Genomic DNA, 18,484 nt, shown 5'->3' on the forward strand with positions numbered 1-18,484 from the left:
GGTTCCTTGGCAAACTAGTCTCATCCACAGTGACACACTGCCATTCAGGAGGAAATCCCAAAGTCACCCATTTGTCAAGTCCAAGCTAATATACTGCAAGTCCCTGGCCTTTCTAGAGGACTAGTGATTGCATCCCTGATCATTTCTGCCACTCCTTAAACCAAAGTGGTAGGGATTTACAAGCTTGCATTCCCATGCCCCGCAGTGGAAGGACTCCCCTTTCTCTGTATAGGATTTCTTAGGGAGAAATGTGCATATATGTGCCATGCACTGTAGAGACTTTCACCCAACTCCAAATGCTACACACTGCAAGATATATGCAAGCATACTGGAGGAGCATTTGAGTCATTTTTCCTAACAGAATGCGCTAGTCATTATTACTGCAAACAGACAAGCCATACAGCCCATTCATCCAGCATAAGCAAACACTACAGAGAACCTGTATTTGGCCATCCATTAGCCACCCATCCAAAATGTCTTCTTTGTCTTTGTTCTATTGTCCCATAGCAATGTTTCTGTGCAGAAAAAGAGGATACATTAGGGAAAAACCCTATACAGGGTTCCTATCCAGCATGGTCAGGGTCGTGCCTGGCTATTCAACCTTTGGCAGCAGACATTAACAAACCAGGGACTTTGAGAACCAACATGCGAGGGTTAGTCCACCTCTGTGTCTGACCCACTGACAGTGTGCACACTGTGCCCCATACTCGGCTTCATCTGACACACACAAACACACTTATCTTGCAGCTGCACACAAAAAAGCTTCTGTGAGATGTCAAGAGGCCCAGAACAATGACTTTTCTGAGGGAAAAAAGGTAAGACAAAACCCTCCCCTGGACCAGTTTTGTATTGCTCAGCCATGTATTTTAAAAGTTAATTTTTAGGTTAGAGATAAGAATGAAGCATATTTATGAAAAAAGATTTTAAATATTTAAAAGATAGCTGCAACTGGTGAAAGTGTTCTCCACATTCACCAAGAATACGACAAAAGGTGACAGGCTTAAGTTGTAGCAAGGGAGATTTAAGGTTAGACATTACAAAAACCTTTCCAACTAGCTTATTATGTACTGGGAAATACAAAAAAGGGGGTTAAGGAATTTCCCTCATGAAAGGTTTTTAAGAACAGGTGAGACAAAGGATATTTTGGGGGGTACCCTGGATCCTGCCTTGGGGTGGAGCGGTGGATTAGAAGCCCTTCTCTATGATTCAGTTACTTCCATGATTTAGTAGGAGAGTTCCATTCTGTGTTAATATTTGTTTTCCATGCTGTATTTTTAGCACTTGTGTTTGAAGAACAAAGTGTTTGGTACGAAATGTTTGCTTCCAGAAACAGGATACAGTGTGGGGAGATTTTTTGCTTGTTTAGACAGAGAAGACGACAAACCCTGGCTGTTAGAGCTCCAGCAAGATCACAACTTGATTGACTAAACTCTTTCCCAAAAGCAAGTTACACTCCTGAAGGCATTAGCACTTACTGTGGAAGCAGATGACTAAAATATCAGAGCTTTTTGCTTCAAGCCACTGACATTGATCCAGCAGCCTCTGCATGTTTTCAGGTAGTATGTTCTAGCTCTCACCTCATGAACCGTTTGCAGTAATTGTTAGATTTAGGAAAGAGATCAAGAATTCATGGGCCATAGAAATGGGTTTAGTCCTATTTTATCAAAAAGAAATCCTGCAATGCAACGGATCAGGATGAATGCTGACAGGCTGACACGTGAAAGCCTGCCATACAGTCATTCTTTAGATAGACAGCTCCATTCACAGGACTTGAATGAGAATTAAATTAGTATCATTCTTTTTAAGCTACTGAACATGCATATGCAAAGCATTTTGAAAAAAATTTTTGTGATAGTGTGTGTATATTTTATATAACGTATATATATAAGCACACACACACATCTCCACATCCACACACACACATACACCAGCACAAAAGGTTGCAACTAATAAATTATGAAAAATGCTAATTATCCCTTAGTCAAGAAGCACAACTATCAGCATGATTTGCAGTCAGCTGTTTAATTAATTTCAGTATTAATAAAGTTATAGAAAATCAATGTGTCAAAAGGACTTGAAAAGATTACCAACCACTCTGGACAAATTAGCAACACATCAATGCGTAGAGCACAGGAGAATACAAAGATGTTTAATTAAACTATTTACTCATGAGGAATTTAAATCACCATAAATATTATATTTTCAGTACATATTTTCTTCATATTGAAAGCACTTAGGAACAAATAATATGCAGATCCCCACTGCATTATTTTAAAGGAAGGAATGTAAAAAAGTAGCAGTTATAGCCAGTGAACGAAGGTGAAGTCAGGAACAAAAGAACATAATATAGCATTCAGAAAGTAGAGGACTGGGGAATAATTCAATGCTGAAGTAACAAAAGATGTTTCAAAACTGTATGGAAAGAGGAAGGAGAAGATTTATAACATTAGGGTCACATGGTTATTCAGGGCCTATGCACACTGTGCTTCAATGAACTGCTATTGTTTCTTTGTGAAAATGTCAATACCTATAAAAATAAAAATCATTGTTTACTGAATCCTTCTTGCTATGAGTCTATGTTTTTCCCATGCCAAAATTTTTTACTTTGTTTACAAGACTCCAATGTTGTCACTGTCTCAGCATGAATTTGGGCAAGATGCTCCATTTCTCTGTGCCTCAGCTTCCTCTTTTCCAAAACAGTAATTAAAAATACTTATCAGCTGTCATGGGATGCATTGAGAAGCTACATTATTAATGTTAGTACAGCATTTTCTGACAGTACAGAAGAATTATCCTATTTAGTTACTATAAATAGAGGTTTCCTGTAGCAAGAGTGTACTAGTTATCTCACTAAGGGACATATCTAAAGCCAAAATGAATGGGATTGAAAGCTTTCCATCGAGTTAATGGGCTTTGAGTCAAGACCTACGTATCAGTCATCTAACACGAGTTGGCTGCTTTTTTATTTTGCTGGATTGACTCAGTACTCTCCGAGTCTTCTGTTGACTTGTCCTGCAGAGCAAAGAAATGCTCTCTGATGCAGGCAATACCCATTGGTGCATAGATTACCTGCTGCTGAACTCAGCCAACAGCCCACTCAGGGACTCAAAACAAATGTTTCTGCATTTTAAGGCACCAGGAACTAAACGTTTTTCTTCACAGTTCTGTGAACAGAGATCCTATTGACTGCAATCCAAACAAAAGACTGCTACTTAATAGTAAGAACTAAGTACTGTCCTGCCTTTTAGTACTTGACACATATGATTCTCTGGAAAGAAGAGACTACATAAGAGTATTTTATGCCTGTTAGTACAATCATAGCATCGTCCACTCAGGGTGGCTTAATTTTCAAATACATTTAGGACTAAGTATTGTCCCAAAGATACAATGCAGTGAGAAGACAGGCACACAAATCAAAACACAGCTCATAGAAGGACAACGTGCTGTCCTCAGTCTGTAGTGTCCAGAATGGACTCTGAAGGAGGGAATGCTTCAGAACAATATATATGAATGTATTAGTGACAAGTATAAATCAGGAGGTGCAGATCCCCCCAAAATCCCTATCCCTAGTGACACCCATTGTGCTGACCATCTGCCATACATAACTGCAATCTCAACCCAATTAACATTTTCACAATGTTTCTTTAAAAATTATGAAGTGCTAGGCAAGATACTCACTAATGATGGACTTCAGGACAACAGCAAGATCTGAAGAGGGCACTAAATATGGCTGAAAATTTTTCAACCACAGACCCATCCTCATTGCTTACTAACCCACACTTTGGGTTTTGAGCTAGCTGATGTATCTATCAATTCATTAATTCTAAGCCATCACATGAAAAGCAGTGATATTTGTTTACTGACCTCAGTGAACATGCAAGACCCTACAGAGTACTTTCAAAGTCCAAGTGCCACACCAAAAGTGTTAATTTTTCCTTCTTGAATGCTAATTTATCTCACAGAAAAGGAAGAGATGGAAAACAGGTTCAGTAGAAGAGACTGCAGTAATTGCACTTTCTTTGGAAGAGTGACTGTATTATCAGTTGGCTGCCTAAAAGCTTCTATTGACGGCCTTTTCAAACACATATAGTGGTCTGGGATGACAGGCCAGTAATCTGCCCTTAAAGATTGCCACTTCACCTTTGTGAAACTTGCATTATTAGCATCATGACTGGGTCAAATACCCCACCTTGAACCTCTGACAGATAAGCTACAGCAACAACACTCTAAAGACATCAATTTTAGCGGTAGCAAACAATTTGAACAGCTTTTGCTATAATCATGGAAGTGAGTTACCTTTCATGGATAAGGGAGAGGAAGGAGGAGAGAACAGGAGAGGGCAGGCTAGTTTTTTCCTTGAAATTTAGCTTTCACAGAATTCCACATTTTCCACGCTTTAGGCCCAATCTTGCCAGTAATGTATTGCAGAAGGGCTTGTTCTGCAAGGTGCAGTAAATTCAAAACTGAATGCTACTCCAGAAAGCAAATTGCATAGAAGTGAAGGGGCTTTTATGGGATAACCCTTCAAAATCATTAGGTTTTATTACTTCCTCTAGTCCACCCATACTGTAAATCTAATTATCATACAAACCACACCCTAAGAAACATTTAAAACCTAAGGCTTCTTCTAAACAATACCTTTCTATATAATATTAATTCTTCCACAGGATGAAACTAGCTAATGATGTATTTTGAAAATACTTACTGTGATAGATGAGGGTTTGCTTTTTGCAAGTAACATATAATTAGCTGATTCATTGCTCTGAAAAGCTAAAGGTAAAAAGTTCTATGAATACTATCACACAGAATGAGGACTGAAAAAGGGTTAAAAGGCACAGTCCAGTATTCAAAAATCATTCAGAATCGCACAGCTCCGCAGTAAAACCTGGAAAGGGATTCCTTTCATGGAAGGAAAACCCTTGCTTGCATAGCTTGGTGCATAAAGAGGAGGATGTTTACATATAGGTTGCATCACCTTTTAGCAGTGCATGCTGCTGACAGGGCAGCTGTCAGGGCTCCTCAGGGCAAAATGGGCAAAGTAATTTTCAAATCCAAAGGGAGTTTCTTCATTTTGCAAGATGATGACCATGAGTAATGCATGCAGCCAAAGGAATAAAAATCCTTTAGCATACTCATTTGTTAAGGTTGTTTTAAGCTTTCATGCTTAATTAGCAAATATTTGTAGGAGAAAAAAAATACAACCCCAAACGAAAGTATCATAATTACAATAACACGGAAGTGACTACACAAAACAAACAACTTTCTCCTGAACTGACTGCAGGACTTTAAAAAGATCTCAGTGTCCCAAGCAGGCCTAAGGAAAACACTGTAGAATGAGGGTATTTTTTTGAAATGGTAATCATAGATGTTACAGGCCAAGAATCATCATCATGACTGCCTACGTATAAAAAGATGAGACCAGTCTACACTGTTTGCTCTACATATCAGCATGATACACCTAGTTATTGGAGATAACATAGCCTATTAAGATAAAGCAGTAGTTTTTAAAGTGATTTGGTAGTGGATGGGGAAGGTGGAGATAGAGATTAGACATTATAGCTTCAAACAGGTGGAGGGTAGGGATAGAGATATTGTAGCTTCAAACTACATAAATATATATATATATATATACACATACACACACACACACTTCCATAATAACACTAGAGGACAGGTGCAGCCCACCAGACATAAAAATACAAGATTTATAAGATATAATTTATATTGCTTCAAAAAGAAGTAAACAAAATAATGCACATTCGATGCAAACTCCCAGACTGGTATATTAGAAGAAAGCAATCCAGGAGAACTTATTTTTCAACAAGCAAAACAAGGTAAAAACCTGTGGAAGTGAATAATATTCTTTAACAGGAGATTCCAGTAAATGAGAGCATCCGGACAAGCAAATTTTCAGAATGGGAAAGAATGTGATTTACCTGAGAACAGATAAACAACCTGTGACTTTCATGGGAAGAGACTGAAAGAAGCTTCCTTTCCAAGGATAACCTTTCTCAATAAAACTGTCTTTCATTGAAGAGCTTAACATTCAGAGCTGACAGCTCCAGGAATAGGAGAGTACAAAAACCATTAATGCACCTTTATTGGTGGATCCAGGTCAAAATTATCACTAGACTGACTAACCTAACTAAACTGCAACAGACTATGTCTTTTGTTTATACAGGACTGAACATTGATTATTTATGAAAATATCCACTATCCCATCTTAAGCCATATTTTAGAATTTAAGATAATTATAGACTTCAGGCAAAATATTACTTGGTTACTTATCTTCTTCTCTGTTTCTGTGACTACAATTTCTACGGACTCAGCACAGCTTCCAAGGTACTAGATTCTTACTGATATCCATGGAAAGTTCCTGCTCCACAGTTCTCATGATCAGAACTGGGAAACACTATTCAAAAGGTGTTTTGGAAAAGAAGAAGTTCCATCAACAGCAAAACAGTACAAATTAGTTTAATTTGAGAAAGATGCAGGGAAAGAAGAAAAAAATACAGAAAGCTGAATAAAACTCAGCAATATCCAGATTATACATTTCATTTTGTTCAATTCAGATTGACCTAACATTTCAATATACAATTCAGTTTCTTTTTAAAAATGATAAAAACCTTATGCTATCAAAAAAACGTTTAACTTATGACTTCCACTCATCACTGCTTTCCCCCTTTCCAAAGCAGCCAGAGCACTGGGGCCAAAAAGCAGCTGCCTGCCCAGTGACACCAACTCTGCTCCACAGCTTCCCGCGCGAGTTGAGGACAGCCAGTACCTCGCTGAACGAGACTCAGGCTTCCCAAGGCGTGACGCTTCCTACTCTGTGGAAGCAACTCTGCCTTTAGGTCAGCATTATATAAAGCACATGCAGAGCTGTGCACGTGCCTTGAGCACTTACATTTGAAACTTGTTAACCTTTATTGTGAAGCCATTCACCTTCACTGTGCTGAAAAGACCTGACCCCACACACAAGATTCAGACGTCATCTGAATGCTAACCTATCTCAGGCTTCCAGGTTTGTCACCAGATACATGGTCCAACAACAATACGATTTCTCACTTACTTTGTATGAATAAATAGGAACAAATTAAAAAGCTAGTAACAGCTAGTAACAGCTATAATTTAATTTTGTTTAATCCTGCTATACACTGGTGCCAGCATTAAAGGGGAATTACCTAAGTATTTGCTACCTGATCTTTTTTTTTTAATTTATGAGAGGAGAAGTTTCTGTAAGCATAATGCAAAATACCCAAGCAGGATTAGGTCTTCCATTGCACAAGTACTTGAATATACATCTTTGTATAATATACTATTATTTCTAGATAAAATAGGCAATGAACCAAGTTTCTCCTCAAGTACATTAAACACTTGCTGGGCTTTTTAACTGTGATGTCGAAAAAGAAGTCATTTTAGCAAGATAATAAAAACTGCAAGAAATATTTATCTCGCTCATTCCATTATTTCTTATATCACTTCTGGGTTTTTTTTTGTTGTTTTTCTGTGCATGCACGTTAAATGAATGTTCAGCCATTACTGTCAAGCACCTGTCTTATTACTTCACACTTTTGCTGTAAATCACAAATACCCTGCTTTCTATACCATTTGCATGCCTAATGATACTGTCTGGCTGGAAGGAAAGGAACATTAGGGAATTAGTAGTGTATATATGGAAAACAAGTGTCAGATTATCAGAAATGTTTTTCCCATCACTGTAAAAGCAGCTAGCATACACAGACACACATTTAGAACAAAATTTAAGGTCTGAAACTTTTCTGACACAGCAGATTGTAAAAGATCAAGAAAAACTCTAAAATTTACTCAAAAGACACAACAAATTATTTAGAAATAAAGAACATCTACACAAAATACAAACCGGTTCCCTGACATCTGTTTAGTATGAGCCTCTCTCAAGAGATGAGTAGGACCTTCCTGAAGTTTTTATAAACTACCTAATTCTAGCTACAGGACATGCTTCATCATGAAAGCAGATATTTCCTGTGACCTTCCCTAAGGATAACGTGTATTACAATGTAATTATTCCAGGCTGGAAATCATTCTCATCTTGAATACTCCTTGGCCATCCTTCCACTTGAGAGAATAGCTCGCCCAACACGATTCTAAACCTGGTATTGTGTCCATCTTCTTCTGTTTCAATAAATCTGCCTGATATGTCCCTCCTTTGCCAGACAGGTGTACCATCAAAATAATCCTGAGATCAACCTTTTTTGGAGAGATGTGATTGAAAGATGTTATCAGCTTAGGTATAGTTGGGCAGAGCATCTCAGAAACTTCTCACGTTTTTCCCAGAGATTGCCAGGAAAGGCTCCTTAAAGACCTGTGCACAGAAATGAGACATATCTACTTTCTCATAAGACTTTTTAGAGCACATTTTGCTGATAGGTATTAAAAAAAATTACTGGATTTATTGTCTGTTATTGCACTTATTCTCATTTCTAAATAATGTGCACCGTAGTCCTGGAGGCATTAATTCTTAGCATTAATGATAACAATTTCCAAACCATCAGACAACAAAAGGTTTGGAGGAACTTGCACATTTCAGTTCCTCTTTCATCTCGGCTTTGTCCACAAAGCTTTTCCTCCTGGATCATTTCTGATATTTCAAACCACTGACCAGCTTCAAACCATAGGTAATAAAACATTATTTCTTTTCACTAAATGTGGGAAACCCTCTTTATGTCCTTGCTAAAATAAAGCAGATCCAAAGGTCTGGATGAGTCACACTCTCATGTAGAGACATTAATGGAGCTGTGAAGTGAGATGATGGGTACAGCAGGGCTAGAAACCGGACATGATCTCATTTGCACCTCACATGGAAGACAGTTGTGGGACGATAAGAGACAGTGCCCTGGCTGACAAGGGCACTCAGGCACATGCATCCGCCAAGCTTCCTGCACCACCCTCGATCTAATCCGAAATGCAGCACCTCATACCACATTTATCTACCATGCTTGTGTCTAAATTTTATGCCAGCAGAGGGACAACTAGAATGTGGCTTTTGTTTCGGCTCAGGGGTTAATTAAAAGATAAACAACACACATAAGACAGAGTATAGCAGCACTGTTGGTATGTACTTAAGAGCTCACCTGTACATGAGAAATCATCCACACGGACATATCCCATGACACAGTCACAACGATAGGATCCAGGCAGGTTAACACACACTGTATTGGCGTGACAATAATGCATCTTAGCAGCGCACTCATCAATATCTGCAGGGAAGAAGAACCAGGGAAGGTCCCAGTCAGGCTCAGAGTTAAATGCGTTATGTGACAGAATATTAGAATAAGAGATGAGAATTTCCATTTATAACTCCAAAAGCAACCTGGCTTAACCCTAGCATTACAGAACAAGGCAAATTTGGTCAAAAAATTTTCCTTAAAATGAAGTAAAAACTCCAGCATCACAAGAATGCGTTCCTTCCACTGTTCTTTAAAAAAATCCTAATTTTTTCTAACTCTGGAAAACTAACATATATTTGTTTTTTCATAATAACTTCTAGAAGTATAAAACTGATAAAAAGAGTTTTCAAACATAGAAAGTAACATCAAAAATATGCAACACTATATAACACTAATTCTGTCTCATAGGGAAAATAAAACATGAAGATGTAGTAACTCTGCACAACACAGTATCCATTAGGAGTCCCATTGGGCAGATAGGGCATAGCAATCTTTGTCCTGAAAATGTAGCAGATTCAACTGCAATATTGATCAATAAGTATTCCAGCCCTCTGGGTTCACTCAAGCACTCTGCTAATGCCTTGTCCCTGAAACACACTTGTGCTACAAGAGTTAATGAAAAAGGTACAGTTGTGTCACTGTGCCACTTCCACATCCTGCACAAGAAGAAGATGCAGCCAGTTGCCTAAACCTATTCTGAGCCTGCTTTACGCCATCCCAATGAAAAAAAAAAGATGACTTAGGAGAGCTAGCAACTTGGTCCTATATCTACTTGTTGAGCAATCTCTATTGTTGCTGCAAATCTAAAATTCAAAATTACAGTTTTCTGAATAGGGAATCAAAACCATCATTTACTTGCCTGTTTAAATATCATAAAGCTCTGCAATATTGTAAACTGTAAAATTCTTCCCCCTTCCCTCCTCACAAAAGCAGAAATTATACTGAAGCATTCATTTTATTTTTTTCTGATTAGGATAGATGTTCCGCTCAGTAGCACTGATTTTACATAGAGTGATTCATGGTTTTCAAAAGATTTTTCTAGTATTACATATGTCCAAGCAAAATAAAAAAGAATCAAACTTTTTTTTTTTGCTGTTACATTCTCCTTGTTATTGATTGCTCGTGCTCAAGAAAGGTATTAACTGGCAACATTGCTGAAGATTTTCTCAGCTGGTCAGGTACAGACCAGTCTCCCCACAGTTCTGCTGCCACGTCCCTCTGCACAACCACCTGCAGAGACTGTGCTGTGTTCTCCCTCCTCCCTCGCCGCCTGGCACTTACGGAGACACAGCTGAAAGGCCAGGATGGGTTAGTACCAAAACCACAGCAGCTCCCTGCAAGCTGAGAATTTCGTCCAAGAAGGGGGGGCCCTAACTGTGCAAGTACCGAGCTCTGTGCTGCCTTAATTGAGGCCTATCAGCAGCCGAGGTATCCTGTTCAACCTCCCCGAACAGAAGTAGCTGTAGTTGAGATATGCTCGCATTTTCCAGTCTCCAAAAATGAAGCACATGCCAGCTCTGCTCGCTCTTTCTATACTATGGACACCTGTCCAGCAGGAGCAACTAGCTAAATCATTTCATGTTGGCCACCAAACAGCTGTCAGTTGGCAGTGATTTTTGACTGCTGCTAACTTGGGCTGAATTAGAAATGATGGCCTCGAGGCAAAAGACTTTGTATACTACTGCAAACACCTTGAACTAGCTCATTCCCACTTTTCTGTTGTTTCTGTTGCAGTGCCACTTGATGAAATGAATTTTAAAAAGTCAGAAGCGTCAATATATGAAAGATAAAAGCCAAGAAAAATCCTCCCACATGTCTTGTTATCACACCACTGAGTGCTAGAGCCACTTGGGAAACACTCAGGTGTTGACATGTGTTCACACTGTTCTGCTTTCAGCCTCTTTTTAATAGGCTTTTGGTACATAGCTTTAAGGAGTTTCGTTCTTGCATATCTAATAATTTTCTGGCATAAAAGGGAAGGGAACAGAAAGATGTCTGAAAAGAAAGCAAGTATGTCAAAGCAGCAACCAATTCACCTGAAAATTAACCTGACATGTTGGCCTTTTTATCTCTAGCTTCCTCACTGAATTCACTGGACAACAATCCTCCCCTTTCTTCCCCCAAAGGGGAGTGAGAGGATTAAAAGTCTCAGAGGTGAAGGAACCTGAATTCTTATTCATTGCAAGCAAAGCCCACAGTACTATAACACAAAATAGGAAAATTCCCAAGGATAAAAAGGAAATTCACAACCTATAGGAAAATACCTCTGTAGCTGAATTTCTCAAAAGGAGACTAAGGACTTGAAGGGATGACTTGACTATAAATAAGAGAATTGAGAACAAATGACATGGGATTGCAACAGAAGTCCTTGAGTACAGGAAGAAAAAGGCTGGACCTAGCAAAGGAATCGGAAGGAACAAAAGATCTCTCTCTCCAAATTTTGCTCATTTATTTAGGCCTTTTCTCAATCTTTCTCTATGCATTTTCCACACATACAGTATTTTACATTTTCTATTACCTTTGCAGTATTAGCCCTGTGCTAATACATGCACTTCCTTTACAGAGAATAACACTGAGAGGTCAAAAACCAGCAACAGTATTTTCTTACTAAAGCTGTAGGGCAATGATAAAGCTGTTTTTTCGGCCCGCAGTTCTACAAACTCTTGTAAAAGGTTAGGTATTCATGACAAAAAGCTTTGGGTTTTTATTTAATATTGTTAGAGTAAAATCCATAAAGCACACAGTGGTATATATCAGCTCAGTTGTAATGGAACTCAAATTGTGATTCATGTGTATGGATTGCTTGTCACATTTGAAATATTAGAGCTCATCTTCTAGCGGTCTTTTGAGGTGATAAAAATACATGATTAATGTTTCTCTCCAAACTGGTGAAGTAGTTTGTTTTTCTTCTAAAAAGGTATACTTATGGTCTTTAAAATGAGACTTGACACAGCATAATCATCATTCACATATCACCAGCTTCCATCTACATAAGCTAGTTCTTTGCAACAACAAGGACATTTGGGCTCAAGCTTTTCAGTAAGGATCATTACATTACTGGGTGGGTTGGTTTGGTAAGGGAGTGATAATCCACTGGGTTAAAGTGTTTCCTTAACAGTTACCTACACAGGTTTCATTGTCTATACAGCGCTCTGTCTATCTACTTGCATCACCATACCCTTTACAGTTCTAAATTGGGTTAATGAACTTAAAGGGAAATATACATGTATTATTTTTAACTATTTGTGCCAGTACTGGTACAAAACATAGTAAAAGTATTAATCTCAGTGGAGCTACCTCCTCAGCACCTGACATTCTTTTTTTCATCATCTAATACCAACCGATCCCAGTAGAAAACAAAACAAAAACAAAACAGACATGGAGAAGACAATACAAATGGTGTTATGCTTTGATATGCAATGGTACTGCCTCCTTCTGACATCTGTATCAAGATTTGAGGGAAAAAAGGGTGTTCAAAGGAAAAGGAATTTTTTTTCTATAAAAAAATCTAATTAACTGAGTGTAAATTCTTTTTATTAATCGTATTTAATGTCATGGGCTCATTAAACTAACAAATACAAAACAGACATTTGTCACATGCACACTCTGGACGGGAGAAGGAAAGACAAAGAAAGTAAAGACAAAGTTAAATAATGGCTGCATCAAGAAGGAAGTAAACAAGAAGAATTAATACATCAGATAAATGGTTCAGGTAATTTCTGGCCATAAAAGAATGGCCTCATGCAGAGGAAAAAAACAGCCAAACCCATGGCCACTGGGTGTGCTGGCCACTGGGTTGCATCTGCCAATTTACTTTATAAACTTTGCAAACCACTTGATTCTTTTCATGTCCCACTCCAAAAACCCACTACTAAATATTTAAAAACAGATGACAGTGAGATACTGCTCGAGTATCTTCTCACCGTTTGCCCCCTCCAGTAAAAGTCACATCAAGCCAAATTAATCTCTGCTACAAAGAGGGCAAAATTCCTGTCAACCACAATGGGACTTTTGATCATTTATCCAAAAGGTGAAACGGACCTACAATTTTTAATTCTGTTAGTCCTGTAACAACCACAAGTAAGCCATCTTGAAACCAGGCACTCTTTATGGATGGAAATGCAGAGCACCAATGGCATGCATCTGAAAATAATCCACTTGGACATTAGCAATACTGTCACCCATTGTTTGGGGCTTCACAGTTTAGCTACTGGAAGACAATAACACATTCAAATCAAAACAAAACAAAACTGTGAAGTGTTCCAGAACACCAGTAAATGATCTATTTTGGAAATCTGCTAAGTATCAGAATCAATCACTTTACTCACAGCTCTCTTCCGATTATTTGCTTTTGGTTTGAGGAATTACATTTTACCAAATTTAATTATAATTTGCAAGCACGCTGTAAGAAGGCAAAGACAGAAAAGCAAAGACAGCTTTCCGCAAAGTTCTGATCTCTAATTCAGGACTCCTCACCAGAAAATAATGCCAATTTGTCTGGGGGGGGGGGGGGGGGGCGGGGGGAGGGGGGAATGTTGTGAAAAGATTTTTGTTTTTCCCAATCTCTTTTTATTCAAGTTAACACCATGCTTGAGCTACATTAAACTCTGGTTTAAATAATCTGAATTTTTTTAAATGTAAAACCAACCTGTGTTGTTATTTAAAACTAACCAAATCTTAAGATATGTTCACAAGTTGATGGAATCATATAAGCAAAGTTTTCAAGATAGCGAAGCACAACAGCAGTCGAGCATAAAAGAGGTCCTAAAATGTCAGCTACCCTATGCTTATGCAAAAATGAACACGCGCTATTTTTGCTCCACTGACTTAGCAGTTCACTGTTCATTATCTTCATTATTTATCCTCCAAACTCTCCCCGATTCAGTCCTCTCCTGCTCTCATCTCCTTTCCACTGCCAGCCCCACTTGACTTCACTCTGCTTGTCTTTTTTCGCTCCCATTATCTGCCCTCTTTCACATCCTTCTAACATGCCCCATACCTGCTGCCTTTAGCACAGGGTTGCCTTCTCAAACTGTGGAATGCAACCCTCAGCAAAAGGCTTTCAGGGAGCCATAAAGCATTAGACAGCAGCAGTCAGCAGCTCCCTGCGAGATGGCAATGGCTCAGGTACCCCTGCTTGCAGGAGTAAGAAAAGACTAGTTACTGGCTGCAAGTGTTTAGGCTAGCTTAAAAGTGTTTACCAACTCGGGCTCGTTGACAGCAGTTCAGCTCCTCCAAGGCAGGACAGCGGCACAAATACAGGCACCCCTCACCACTCCTCTGACTTGGAGGAACGGAGCTGCTTCCAAGTCAGAGGCAGAAAAACAAAAACAGATGAACCAAACAATAATCTCCCTTTAAAACAAGGCTGAGAAACATTACCCTAATATCATGAGTAAATAAATAGCTAAAAACACCTTGATAAATTAGGACTGGTGTAGCATCACCAGGGAATCTGTAAGCAATATAATAACTATCAATATAGTAACATTAGAAAGTACTGTCAATTTGATTTTTAGAGCTTCATTAAAATGGTGCAGCCTCTTCCTCTGGGCACAGTGTAAAAGTGCTTTACGTTGATATAGCTACTTTACGATCAGCCCAAGAATATCAATATTCCAAATCAGCTCTCAATTTAACTGTCCCTCTAGGGATTATAACTGTATAACTATCAGATTAAATAAACAACTAAATATAAAAAATAAACACATACAAATGCAAGTCACACTTGAACAAGCATACTTTCCAGTGCATACCAGACCTAAACTAATGTAACATATTCCAGAGAAGGACAAGAGAAAATGGAAGTGGAGCTGTAGCCCTCCCCTTTGTTTCAGTATTTTGGGACATAAATTCTTTTACCTATCACACTCATGAAAGTGACTGGTCTTTCTCAAACAAAAATCACAACGTTAGCACTCCTTTGCTACCTATTTTCTTGACTACACTAGTAAACAGCTCAAATAGCAGTCATCCTGGACAGTGGTTGCTTCCTAAAATCCACTCTGGTGAAACTTAGCTTCAGACTTTAGAATATTGCCTAGGCACAAGATGAGCTCTTCTTTTCCATCCCTCATAATGTTTACACCTGTGTACAAATCATTACTCTCATTATCTTATGCTATGGTTACATCACAATTCTGGAACCAAAGCCAGCATCACACCCTTTAAAGCTTCCTGTCCAGACTATGTAATGCCCCTCTAGTTAGAAGATATTCCTTTTATGATTCTATTAAGCTCTGCTCCTCTTTAAACCAGACTGAAAATTTGTAATTCTGCTCCCCCCTGCCCTTTCCATCACTACGTTGGTAATTTAAGATGAATTATTAAATGTCAATGTGGTTGGCTTGGGGTAGGGTCCTTAAGATCCTTGAGAACTCTTAGGATAAGAACAGTTTATTTAAACTGAACTTTTTGTAAAAGATCATTTAAATCAGTTACAAGGCTGCCACTGGTGTGTCAGCATTGAAGAAAATTCAAATAATGTTAGGGGTTTTTTGAACAGAAAGGATCTGTCTTTCTAACCCTAAGTGAAAGACCGCAATCATCTGATAAATACATTAATAGAAAATGTTCACAGTCTTATAAATATTATTTTAAAAAAATGTTTGCAGCTATAGCTCTTAGGGATGGTTGATAACTTATTCATAAGACATCTCTGACAGTTACAAATAAGTTATTTTAAAAAATATGCAGCCAGAATTCACATATGATAATGCAGTTTAGAGAACACAGATTAAAAATAATCACAAAAAAGCAGAATAAAACATTTGGGGGGAACAGGTTTTGGCTAATGGCAGTGGCTCAGTCATTTGCTCCAACATGCAAAAGCAACTGGCAAAAATAAATCGAGAATCTTCTTGTATATGCTGAAAATAATAGCAGCCACTCTGATATTTAGAATTTAACTGAAATCCAGATTGTTTTCATCTGGGATTACTCAGCCTTTTAATTTTTTATTTCTAGTTATCCTTTGAAAATACACTGATACCTGGATTTAGAACACAGGGCAGCACCACAGGCTACTAAGTGGTGTGCCTGAGTGGGTGTAAAGACTTCTCTTCAAAGCCGCTGGTTAATTGGCTCTTACACTAAGTGGATTATGAGGGGCCATGTAAGGAGCACGCTACTTTTTTCAATTCTGGAGCCTGTGAGTATTCAGAACATTTACCCAAGTCAGCGCCAGCGCCCCTGCTCTCCAGCTACTTTCTGGCCTCTGACTCGATCAAAGCAGATCAGTGAGGTTGAGGACACGCTGCAAAGCAGATTCGTGGATTCAGAGGAACACTCACAATGTCCTCACATGGACATTACAGCAAGCAGAAAGGTTCTTTATCAACCCCAGGCACTTTAACATGTTCAGAGACACTAGCAGCTACCTCAAGAAAGAATTCTGTATTTCAGGGAAATGACCTGGTGTCTATTAGCCTCTTAATCAGAGAAAAGCAAAGAACACTTATGTCCTCTTGAGCCGTATTAAGCACCCTGAAGAGTTAAGAGTGAGCTGTCACTGGTTCTGACTCTAACGAAACATCTTCAACTAAAAGGGAGTTAATCCCAAATAACCTGGTTCTGGCCCTACAGGAGTTGCTGGCTCCCAGAACTTTGCAGGACCAAGTCTGTTGGTGGAAAAGTTGTCCTCTCTTTGGTTAAGAGTACACAGGGGATCTGATGGGATACAGAACTACCACTGCAGCAACTGAGAAGAGGGCTATGTAATGGAGCAGTAGGGAGCTGTGCTATCTCTGCCCGCCTCCATCTATAGTCAGTAATACTCGACTGCATTGCCAAGGACACTGTAACAGGTAAGAACTAAACTTACAGAAAGATAAACTCAGAAAAAGGATGCAATTCAAGTATGAAGCAATTTTGAAAACTTCACTTATAAAAATGTAATTAGAAATATGCCCACGTGGCTGTACGTCCCATGATGGCGTTAGCCTATTGTTCTTTCATAGCAGCCTTCTCTTGTCCCTCTTCAGAAGTGGTATGCTCTGTAGTTCACATTATAAATTCTTTCATCCCTCATCCATACTTATTCAAAGTTACGAAATAGCCACATTTGTACATTTTAGTCGTCTTTCAAAATAGCAGACCTTTTCTTAAAGCTTCACTCCAAATGCTAATTCTGGAATAAATAAAAATTCCTATGGATGTGATAAATAAGAGGTTGGGGTCACTAGGTTCAGCCTTGTAAAGGTGATAAATGATTGCAAGAGCATAGTGACATATCTCAATAAAGAAAAGCAAAGAAAGTGTTGCTCAACTTCGACACAAGGTAACCTCTTAACAGTTCATCAGAAGTGGAACAGTCCCAAAATTAGGAAAAGCTGCTGGGTCTTTCCATCCTGCAGAAGACAACAGAAGGCGAAAAATGAGGAGACTCCTCCCTTATAGACCTTTTCCTAAAGCAGGAGATTTTGGGGGAATCTCCTAGCAGTTGAGGAAAAGATAGTGAAAAACAGGCTCATCTTGAACAAGGTACGCATGAGACAAATTCTCACCACCAAAGATGGTTCAACAAATCAACCTTCATAAATTGTCACTTATATTATCACATTCTGTCAGCACAGCACACATCTGGTCAACTGAGAGCTTAAAAATTAGGAGCTGTTCTCCATTATTCCCTTGCTAAATCCCCAAGTATGACAACAGAGTTCTGATCTGCTCCATGTTCCTCCATTGAATCCGTACAGATCAACAAAAATGGGAAGAGTCTATAAAGTCTATTCAATTACATAAATGGCGCTCATCAGTGCAAATACAATTTGCCTGTTTGGGACACAGAGGGAGTTAACTGTTTTTCCCTGACTAAAACACATGACAGAAACCTCAACAAATTACTTCAGGGACAGAAGGTTATATATAATAAATCTAACTGGACTACTCTCCTTTTGTATTTAATACCACTCTTACCCGTTTTTCTTCTTCAGAGCCTCTTAATGCATGAGATTTTATCCTAAATCCAGCTACTTCATGCTTGGCCGTAAGAGTTACCATTACATAAGTCTACGTCAAATAAAAGGTTACTGTACTACAGCTCCCAAATATATTACAGCCCATTAAAAAACAAAGGAATATAATCACCTCATTCTTACAAAAATAGCTGTGTTCCCTAGAAAGACTGCCTCTCATTTACTGATTACAAACGTACTCCCCAAAGCCCTATTTGCTTTGGCTTTGATTTCACTTGTGAAAGAAACTCTTTTTGGATCTTAGTAAGCACTGATGAAATAAATACTGGTGTTGGAGAAGCAATGTCAGATTTCTGTAAT

At 38.6% G+C, this 18,484-nt stretch overlaps 1 protein-coding gene across 4 annotated transcripts in view; it reads right to left on the minus strand.

Annotated features, from left to right (window-relative positions):
• Positions 1-18,484, minus strand: part of NELL1 (neural EGFL like 1) — a 294,700-nt gene that overhangs the window by 140,221 nt on the left and 135,995 nt on the right. For all 4 annotated transcript variants that reach the window (XM_067295540.1, XM_067295538.1, XM_067295537.1 and 1 more), the window contains exon 13: positions 9,114-9,239. In XM_067295540.1, coding sequence (XP_067151641.1) covers positions 9,114-9,239 — 126 coding nt within the window. The remainder of the gene's footprint in view (positions 1-9,113; positions 9,240-18,484) is intronic.

The sequence above is a fragment of the Apteryx mantelli genome, chromosome 4, assembly GCF_036417845.1.
Source record: "Apteryx mantelli isolate bAptMan1 chromosome 4, bAptMan1.hap1, whole genome shotgun sequence".
In the NCBI taxonomy this organism is placed as follows: domain Eukaryota; kingdom Metazoa; phylum Chordata; class Aves; order Apterygiformes; family Apterygidae; genus Apteryx; species Apteryx mantelli.